At 39.0% G+C, this 10,832-nt stretch overlaps 1 protein-coding gene across 1 annotated transcript; it reads right to left on the bottom strand.

Annotated features, from left to right (window-relative positions):
* Positions 1–36: 36 nt before the first annotated feature.
* LOC121100742 (bromodomain-containing protein 8-like) lies at positions 37–9,861 on the bottom strand. The gene is made up of 7 exons (XM_040622401.1): positions 8,575–9,861; positions 6,420–6,683; positions 5,629–5,786; positions 2,906–2,995; positions 2,739–2,807; positions 1,206–1,383; positions 37–421 (listed from the first exon to the last, which is right to left on the bottom strand). The coding sequence occupies exons 1-7, from the start codon at positions 8,851–8,853 to the stop codon at positions 371–373; spliced, it is 1,089 nt and encodes a 362-aa protein (XP_040478335.1). The 5' UTR covers positions 8,854–9,861; the 3' UTR covers positions 37–370.
* Between the last annotated feature and the right edge of the window lie 971 nt (positions 9,862–10,832).

The raw sequence follows: 10,832 nt of genomic DNA, 5'->3' as shown, positions 1-10,832 counted from the left end.
TTATTCCCAGATTCTGTAATCATTAAAAAAGCAATCTTCAACTTGTGAAATAACATTTATTTATAGAGCAGTTATAAGAGGCTTAATTTAGTTACATCTAAATCAAGCCTATGGAACAAAGAAGTGAGCAACATTTATGGCATAACCCCAAATCTCAGCTTTCCCCATTTTATATTATGTCTACAGATACCTTTGACTCCTTGGTTGTGAGTTAACACATTTTTCTTACTAGAAAAGACAACAGAAAACTGGTAAACAAATACTGGGATCTTCTGAGTATCAATAAAAGGTCCCAAATCCAGAAAAGGTCAGGACAGCAGCTCCTGGTTAACAAAAGAGGTTTTCCATCATCCACAGGGTTGGCTGGTTCTCATTCCAAACTATTTAAGTCTCTTCTTTTGTCTAACCAAATACTCAGCACCTATAGAGTCAAGGCAGATAGCAAGCTATAAATCTTAAAAACTATAGAGATTTGAATGCAATTTTCTTTTTCTGCAATAAGGTCTGACTATGCTTTTTTTCCTTTTAAGTATGGTCCTGCCCAGAAAAGAAACCCCCAAATGTCATCTTCTGGCTACCATGTCTTACCCCTATAGATGGGACAATGTGAACATACATTAATATCAACAGGCATAGCAACCAAAAAATGGATAGTGATTCCAGCCTTTGGTCTGCATGTTTAGCCCTCTTGACTTGAGGCACTGGAAGCAGGAGCTCCAGTTACTTAACTATCCCCAGCTCCCTTGAGACTTCTTCACTGCTGCCTGTCTTCCTATACTACTTTACTTCACTATCTGTGAAAGCTGGTCCTACAGACTTAGAGTTTTCCAAAGCAGTAGGTACAATGTCAATACCTCAGGGCCTTTAACCATATCTAAACATAAACTCTGAGAACACAAGGTCACTTGAACATCACTCTTATTCTCAGAGACTTTCTGAAATCAGATTCCAGAGGCTGTACTCCTTTTTCTTTTTTTTTTTTTAAAGATTTTATTTATTTATTCGACAGGATAGAGACAGCCAGCTAGAGAGGGAACACAAGCAGGGGGAGTGGGAGAGGAAGAAGCAGGCCCATAGCGGAGGAGCCTGATGTGGGGCTCGATCCCATAACGCCAGGATCACGCCCTGAGCCAAAGGCAGACACCAAACCACTGTGCCACCCAGGCGCCCCTGTACTCCTTTTTCTTATAGCCTACATACAGTACCTGAATCTGCTCCAAGACTTCTCGCTGCATCTCCACAGCCATATGGTACACATGATGATCAGAGTCATTGTACATCACAGCATTCTGGAACATCAGCATCAGGTCCCGCTGGAACTGAGCCATGGTGCGAATCCGTCCCTTAGACAGATTCCTTTTCAGGCTAGTTAAGTCCATGGGTCTGCAGGTGGCCAAGAAAAACCACAGGAAACCAAACCTTGATGTGGGACCTAATATGCTCTCCTGGAGAACCAGCTCTTAATTCCCATCAGGTAATAAAATGGCAACAGCAGCTAATATATGACTTTTTACAATAAGCCAAGTGCTTACCTTGCCAAGTACCAGGTACTGTCTATATTAATTCACTTGGTCCTCTCAGTAAACCTATAAGCTAGGTACCTTATTATCACCAACTGGCAGTGGGGAACCAATGCTAAAAAGGTTAAGTACTTGCTCAAAGTCACACAGGTTGGATTCCAACTTAAGGCAGTCTGACTCTGGAGCCCACAAGCCCAGCCACCATACTCTACCACTGTAGGAGGGGTGCTGGCCCCACATACCAAAGTTGTAAAGAGCTCCAATGATTAGTCTGTCACAGAAGAGTTACTGACTGACCGTTCACAATGTGTAGTCATATACTAGTTGTTTCATCTGCTTCTCTTACTATATAGGAGAATTTTTTTCTCCTTTTGTGAAGATGAAGAGTGTGAATGAAGTGAATGTTTAGATAAATAACTATTTAAGGAGACACAGAGAGTGGGTACATAAGGGAAAACACAGCAGTGTAGAAAGAGGACTGAACTAGGAGGTTAAGAATCTGGGGTTTAGTTCTAGCTCTGCTCTTCACTGTTGATCACCCCAAGTCATGAGCACCTCTAAGCCTTACTTTCCTCATGTATAGACTGAAGGAGTTGGTCTCCAAAGGTCCTTTCCTGATCTTTTATACTCTATTAGCACACTGATTTATGACAGCATTTTAGATGAATTATGCTATAAAAATCCAAAGTAGTGCTATCAACCAATGTTTGTAACAACCATTTGGATTACCATCTTTGCCTTAGCATACCTACAACAGCTTGATGAATATAATGCTCTTTTTAAAGTTTTGCTCCAAAAGAACAGTATCAAAAACTATCAAAGGCTATGTAAGATTATAATGAATGGATATTACTTAAAAATCAATATAAAAAAGAAAAAAGCCTATTATTATCCTTTTGTTCTCTGCATTCCTTCTCAAATGAAGACCAATCCTACCATAACTTTACAAACTTGTTCAGGTGTAAAATATATCTTGAGTTTTTAAGTAATGTAAACGACATAAAGAAATGATGAGGGTGCCTGGCTGACTCAGTTGGTGGAACATGTGACTCTTGATCTCGGGGTTGGGAGTTTGAGCCCCATGCTGGGTGTACAGATTACTTAAAAATAAATAGAAAGAAAGAAAGAGAAGAAAGAAAAGATCTAATAGATCAGAAATAAAGTATGAAAAGACAGATATAAAAGCAACCAACCTTTTCTGACCCCCTTTCCACTGACCTTTTCACCACATCCTTGTATCCTGGGGCCTGCCTTTCTGACACAGGCTTCAGAAAAGGACTGCTGAACCTGTTAAGGGACACACTCTGAGAGGATGAAGAAACTCTGGAAAGTCATTCTAAATGAGAAGAGTGGCTGTGAAGGCCAAGAGTGGCTTGAAGACCTACCTGTGACTGGCAATCATCTTCCAGACTGGCAGGAGAGTTTTCTTAAATAACAAGTGATCCTGAACAGGGTCACTCTGGCCTAGATCAGACCTATGGGATAAAACAGGACAGAAAGGAAAAAGTAACTTCACATATGGTATTCTGTCTCTCTCAGGTAGGTAAAGAGATTTTCTCAATATATAGTGCCCCTACTTAATACGGGAAGGAACTAACACCAGAAGTTAAAACATATTTAATTCTTCCATAAGAGACCCCAAACTCTACAAATATTCTCTTACCGGTCACTATTACCTAATGAAGTAGTTACTTTGTACTACCAATCTACAAATGCTTCTGTCTTTTGGACTCTCACTGATTTGCTCTTCAGCACTTGTGACTCAAAAAAACTTGTGTATGAAAGTAGTCTTTGTTCACTGATGCTTCCCAAGTGCCTGGCACATAGTAAGTGCTCAAATATTTCATAGTATTAAGTATTTCAGAAATGAATCTGGTCCTATGTTTATGCAGAAATATGCCACATTAATAAGCATTTCTCCTACGTTTCCTGAGAAAGAAATACTTGGTTTCACATCTTAGGGAATTCTCTTATGTTTCATCTGAGTGCTATACAATTTACATATTTCTCCTTTTCACTAAGAAAATACCTAAGAAAATTTCATTTTTCTTCATGGCCCTTCCTTCTCTGGGCCAATAAATTGTCTAGTTTATTTTTTCTTCCAGGTGCTACTGTCCATTGTTTTATTTCATCTAATAATCTTCCCAGTTGACAAGTTTTCTGTTTACTCCAAAGCTTAACATTATGTGATACTTCCTACTACTGCATTAATCTCTCAAAATGGGTTCTTCTCACACCTAATGTTTTATACCCTCTTTGTGCTTTATGAACCATACTGTGTGTGTCTACTTGAGCACAACTCACATCTCATTTTATCTTTCTCCAAGTTGAGCAATTTCAAACAACTACTCAGTTTCTGGATATAGTATCTCATCTGCATCTAAATTATGTACACAAAAATCAACTTGTCCTTAAATCCAGAACCCTATCAGAACAAGGCATTTAAAGACCAAAACAAACCTCTTCCTTTGTTTTTGGTCAGTCACCCAGAATGAATAATAGTTCTTTGGTACCAGGGCATTTTTTGTTCATACATCCACACAACTGGTATTAAGTTTCCATTATATGAAAGGTACTGCCTTAGGTTTTGTAACCTCATAAATTTTAAAAATATTTTGCAATATTTTAAGAAATAATCCCTAGCTTATCTTTATTTCCACCTATTTGGAAATGCATGCCAAGAAACTACAAGTAAAAATATGGGAATGGAAAGGACCTGCAGGAAAGGAGTAACGCTCCACAGTCTCTATTTCTGTTTTTCCTGAGAGTTAGTACCAACTAAGAGAGAACCGAGAAAAGAGGAGCCTGGAGAATATCTAGCTTTCAAAGTAGTTTTAAGCTTGCCTGATTATAACATAAGAACTCAGCTTTCTATCTCCCCTAAAGGCATCTGGTCAAGGAGAGTCAATTACTATTATCTACTGCTTTCTAATAAATATTCCATGTTTATCCTAAATCCTAAAATAAGAGTGTGGATTTTGCCATTCAAGGTACTAAAATGTCATGAAATAAAATGTCCCAGATTTGAGATTTCCTCTTTTTTGGATAGTAATCATATGTCCTCTGCTCATACTTACACAGGGAGTTACAGAAAAGCAAAGGAAGCAATTCTTCAACAACCTGGGTATTAAGCTGTGTTCTACTTGCATAATAAAATTTTGAAATCTGCTACTTAAGAAACAACACTTCATGCTATCTTCCCTCAGTAGATAGATACAAGACCAGGCCCAGAAAAGGAACTATTTATTACCATAACAAAAACATTTTTTCCCCTGATTTTAAAAGAAATTCCCTTTACTAAAAAAAAAATTAAGATTCCAAAGTGTGCCCTTTAGCTTCATAATTATTTATAAGAAGACAATTATATAAACAATTTCCTAGGATCTGTGAAAAAGAAACAAAGGAGATCAAAACTTCAAAATAATTTTTAATTTCAAGTTACAAGGAGCTGTTTTAATATTTTTGAAAGAAGTACAGTTTCAGTAAGAGACTTGAGGGACAATCTGAATAACCAATGTTTCCTGAATAAATATAGTAATTAAAGAGAAAGGTTATCGAGGCGCCTGGATGGCGCAGTCGGTTAAGCATCCGACTCTTGGTTTTGGCTCCGGTCGTGATCTCAGAGTTGTGAGACCAAGCCCTCACACATCAGGCTCTGTGCTGAATGCAGTCTGCTAAGGTTTCTCTCTCCCTCTCCCTTTGCCCCTCCCTGCCTCATGCGTGCTCTCTCTCTCTCAAATAAATCTTTTTAAAAAAATAGAAAAAGGTTATTTATGAAAGAGATTCTCAATGTTGATGAAACAGATTTTTTTTAAAGTAGGCTCTATGCCTAACATGGGGCTCAACCTTACAACCCTTAGATCAAGAGTCACACACTCTACTGACTGAGCCAGCCAGATACCTGAAACAGATTTGTTTTATAAGTGGAAAACATAGACTTTTATTTATACAATAAAATTATATTTAATTCTATTTCTAGTGTTTTCTAATTTTAATTTCCTTTTATTATTTTACAAAAGTAATTCATGTTCATGGTTTCAATTCAAATAGGCATAAACGGAAGTAACAGTCTGAATCTTAGCAACCTTGGATAAAAATCCATACTTACAATTTTGAAGAAGTAGCACGGCTGAAAAGGATGTCCACCAGAGGAGTCTCCTGAATGCTGCAACCATCATCACACTCACCTGAAGAGGGCTGGTCTTCCATCTCTGACACATACCCTTCACCCTGGTCCTCCTCTTTGGATTCTTGATGAACCTCCCCCTGGGAATGTAAGGAAACAAGGAGAATTTTAGAAAGAGATTTACTATCTGCAAGATAGTAAATTTACCCTGCATGGGGTAAATGAGGGCTGACTTTAAGGTGGAAAGGGTCAATTACGTAAAGCTATAAAAGAGATTAGAGAAAGGTGACTTAACCAGACCTTAGTCAATGAATTCTTGGTAATAATTTGGCTGGAGAACTGTGATTCTGTATCCCAAGAAAAAAAAATAAAAGAGCAATATACTAATTTCTAGAAAGATGCTGTATTCTTTTAAAACTGTATGACTTGTGGCCCTGGAGTTGCTGGTCTAATACTCATCATAATGGCATTCTAAATTTTACTGATTGCTCACTGTGAGCTAGGCACTAAACGAAGTATTTTACAAGAAATGTCTCACTTAAACCTCACAGCAAACCTAAGGTAGAGAGAGCACTATTCCATTTACATCAGAAAAACTGAGGTTTTAAGATGTTCACTGACACATCTAAGGTCACACAGCTAAGTGGTGCTGAAACCCAAATTTGCAACCAGGTTGCTGAACTCTCTGGGGTTAACCTATGTGCAGTAACTTCTGTGTTCTGCCTCCCTGGGCAGAGGACCAATCAGCCATCTGGTTTAAGTTACTCACTCACCTCTTCACTCTCCATGGATAGTCGGTGAATTGCACAAATCTCTGAGGGAGCTGGAGTCACCTCTGGCCTTCCATTTTCTTCCAGTGACTTCTTAGCTACCAAGGGGTCTACCCTAGCTGAAGGCTGTTCAGGCTTTCTGCATGACTCTTCTCCTTCAGTAGCTTCCATTTCCCTTCCCTTTTGTTGTCTGGTACCAGATGAAAGACAGCAACCTTCACTTGATTCTTTACTGCTAATGCACAATGGCTCCATTAAATAAGCAACCTGCAATCATAGTGTGCAAAGGAACACCAGTGGAAACCATTATCTACTATCAATAATGTTACATGATTACACAGCCACTATGACTCAGTTTGAGATGCAAAGAGATTAACTCATTCATTCCATCATTTAAAATGTGTATAATACATGAAAAAATGTTCAAAATCATTAGCCATCAGGGAAATTCAAATCAAAACCACACTAAGATACCACCTTACGCCAGTTAGAATGGCAAAAATTGACAAGGCAAGAAACAACAATTGCTGGAGAGGATGTGGAGAAAGGGGATCCCTCCTACATTGTTGGTGGGAATGCAAGTTGGTACAGCCACTCTGGAAAACAGTGTGGAGGTCCCCTAAAAAGTTAAAAATTGAGCTACCCTATGACCCAGCCATTGCACTACTGGGTATTTACCCCAAAGATACAGACATAGTGAAGTGAAGGGCCATATGCACCCCAATGTTCATAGCGGCATTGTCCACAACAGCTAAATCGTGGAAGGAACCGAGATGCCCTTCAACAGATGACTGGATTAAGAAGTTTTGGTCCATATATACAATGGAATATTACTCAGCTATCAGAAAGAACGAGTTCTCAGCATTTGTTGCAACATGGACGGCACTCGAGGAGATAATGCTAAGTGAAATAAGTCAAGCAGAGAAAGACAATTATCATATGATTTCTCTCATCTATGGAACATAAGAACTAGGAAGATCGGTAGAAGAAAGGGATAAAGAAAGGGGGGGTAATCAGAAGGGGAAATGAAGCATGAGAGACTATGGACTCTGAGAAACAAACTGAGGGCTTCAGAGGGAAGGGGGGTGGGGGAATGGGATAGACTGGTGATGGGTAGTAAGGACGGCACGTATTGCATGGTGCACTGGGTGTTATACGCAACTAATGAATCATTGAACTTTACATCAGAAACCAGGGATGTACTGTATGGTGACTAACATAATAAAAAAACATTAAAAGTAAAATAAAATAAAATGTGTATAATAGGGGTGTCTGGGTGGCTCAGTCAGTTAAGCATCTGCCTTTGGCTCAGGTCATGATCCCGGGGTCCTGGGATCGAGCCCCACAAGGGGCTCCCCGCTCAATGGGGAGCCAGCTTCTCCCTCTCCCTCTGCCTGCCACGCCCCCTGCTTGTGCTCTCTATCAAATAAATAAATAAGATCTTTTAAAACAATAAACAAAATGTATAAAACAACCCAGATACCCAGACACTGGACTAGTTGTTAGGAACCTAACAGTAAACAAGATAGATATGGTTCTTGCCTCTTCAAAGAGCGTATGCTCTAATTTTTCATGTCAAGTGTCAACTCTGATCAATTGGGAGTGGCAGATTAGAAAACTGCTGAAAATTTTGTTCGCCACAGATGATGCAGAAAGAAGTAGCAACACATAAAATGGATTCTCACTGATCTTCACCTAGGTTCTCCTGAATGTGTGAAGTTGCCACATAAATATAAACTGTCCAATTTGGTTTGTTTCTGGCCCTCAACCTGAAACCAGGGTAATAAGGACAATGTAAAATATTGCCTTGAAGTCATAATGTTATGACCTTCAAAGGCTTCGGGTGTCATCTCCCATGACTCTGAAAAATGAATTGCAACAGATATTCATAAGGCAGTTCTGCACACGGAAATTCCACTTCCTATGATCTTGGGCTCCTAATGAATGGGATCTTACAACATTTGGTCAAAAAGTACATATTCAGCACATATTTTGTATTAGCACCAAGTGCTAGAGACATAATAATTAACTTAGTTCCTGCCACTGTGGAGTTTGCATTTTAGTAAACAATATTAAGAGTGGTAGAAATATGTATGAGTAAGCATTCTCTTAGAAGGTTGGGACTCTTTCAACTTTGGATATAATGGCTCCCCATTACCTCAGAAAGAAAGTGGAGGAGATTCTGACGGCTGACTTGCTCTGCCTCTTCCTGAGATTCCTCACTGCCTCCGTCCCCCACAAGCAGCTCACTAGGTTCTCTCCCTGGGCTGCTTTCCTCTAGTTCCTCAGCCCCTGGATCCTCAGTTTCTCTCCAGCTGCCCACATCAAGATCCAGACTGGAATCCCATGAGCTGAAGAGGGACCTGCAGTCGTTGCTCAGCTCAGAGTCATTGGGATAGTCTTGCTCCGAATCGAACCAAACCCACTCACGCCCCATCTGTAAATACACAGAAAAATGCGTTAAATTCACTCATACAGCTATTTCTAAGGCATTTTCATCTCCAATATCCAGCAGAAAGATAAGGGATCAGAAACTTCTTTCTACTCACCATTACAAAGAATAAAAGCTAGCTGAAGGGAAATATCAGGAGATGAAACATTTGTCATTAAGAATAAAATGAAAAAGCCCCATGTCAAAGTGTAACAGAAGTATTACCCAGTGATTTTTTCTTGGGTTTCCTCGCATTCCAAAAGAAAGGAACAGAAGCATAGATAGCTGAACAGAATTCCTCTATCGCAAATCACCCTTAAACTCAACTGGAAGACAATACATTTGAGGGACAAGAGATGTTTTGCTCAGTGTATAGACATTTTAAATCTATCAACCACTGAATCCTCAAAACATACTTTAAAATTATCTGTGGCATTCTTCTGGTCATATCCAACTCACTTCTCAGAATGAGTACAGTATCAAGTTTTAAAAGTATCTTCCCTTCCTCTCATTACACTACACTATCCTGGTTTTCTTACCCCTTTCTCCTCTTCCCCGCTTATTTTTTAAGTAGGGCCCAGCATGGAGCCCAACGAGGGACTTGAACTCATGACCCTGAGATCAAGACCTGAGCTGAAATCAAGAATCAGACTCTTAACTGACTGAGCCACCCAGGCACTCCTCTCCTCTCTCTTTTACAAGTTGCAGGAAATCCTTCTTCTATGTGCTTGCTTGGCCTCTGCTTCCTCATTAATACTTCAAATAATGTCTATATTTTGAGGTTTCAACTTTGATCTCTACTCAAATAGCTCCCGTATCTCCACCTTTACTTCTTATGTGCTTTCTGGTCTCATTTTTCCATGTACCCAAAGGTCAATTCCCTTTAGGTGCCCTACCATCTGCTCAACTCAACATTTCTAACTAAAATCACTTCTTTCCTGAATATCTCCAAAATCATTTGCTTCCCAAATTCCCTTTCCCCCCTTATCAACACTATTTTCCTAATCTTCTTTACTTCTCCTATATTCAGTACGCAAGCCCACTTTTCAATTTTCAACCACAGTAATTTTTCTCAATGCCCATCCTCTGTTCCTGAATAAATGCCATAGCCTCCTGGTAAGTTTCTTGACCTTTAATCCAATCTACTATTAAGCACATCTGTCACCTTCTCTACCAACCCAAAATCTATATCCTTAAATGGATCTCCTCTACAATCTTCTCCCATATTTAGGGCTTCACTGTTTGTATCACATGCAAGTTTGTAGATTGCTTTGGGATTTTTTTTTTTTTAAAGTAGGCTCTACGCCCAACGTTGTGCCCAATGAGGGACTTGAACCTGAGATCAAGGCCTAAGCTGAGACCAAGAGTAAGATGCTTAACCGACTGAGCTACCTAGGTGACCCTATACTATAGTTACTAATCTTCTAATTCCTGGAGTGACTGAATTTCTATCACCCCCGCAAGACTGTATCTTCTACTTCCTTAGAATCTTAATAAGCTTTATAGTTTAAGTCAGAAAGATCTGTGACTTCTAATATCTTTCTAAAACACATCTTTTTCAAGAAAACTCAATGTACTAGACAATACCCTATTAATGTCCATTTCTGTATAACAAAAGGCTCATAACTGGTTCATTTCACGGAGTTAATTTTTATTTAGTAACAAAAGTTGGAATAAACTCAGATGATAAATTTCCTAACTCTTAAACTGATTTTAGGCTTCAAATAGCAATTAATTCTAAAATATACAAGAGCCCTACATATAGAATCAGGAAGGAAACAGTGCTATGCTATTCTAGAAATACCATCTGCAAATACTACATAGTACACTGAGTAGGACAAATGACTGAAATAAAGGTCAGTGCTACCTCTGTCCATGCTCTAATCTTCAATTAAAAGCAATACCATCAACAGAACTCTGAAACCTTAAGTTTTCCCAGTCAAGAAAAGCTGAATAGGATCATCAATACACAATGCAACATTTTA

The sequence above is a fragment of the Ursus maritimus genome, unplaced genomic scaffold (assembly GCF_017311325.1).
Source record: "Ursus maritimus isolate PB19 unplaced genomic scaffold, ASM1731132v1 scaffold_5, whole genome shotgun sequence".
Taxonomy (NCBI): Eukaryota; Metazoa; Chordata; class Mammalia; order Carnivora; family Ursidae; genus Ursus; species Ursus maritimus.
This window is presented reverse-complemented; position numbering and strand designations above follow the sequence as displayed.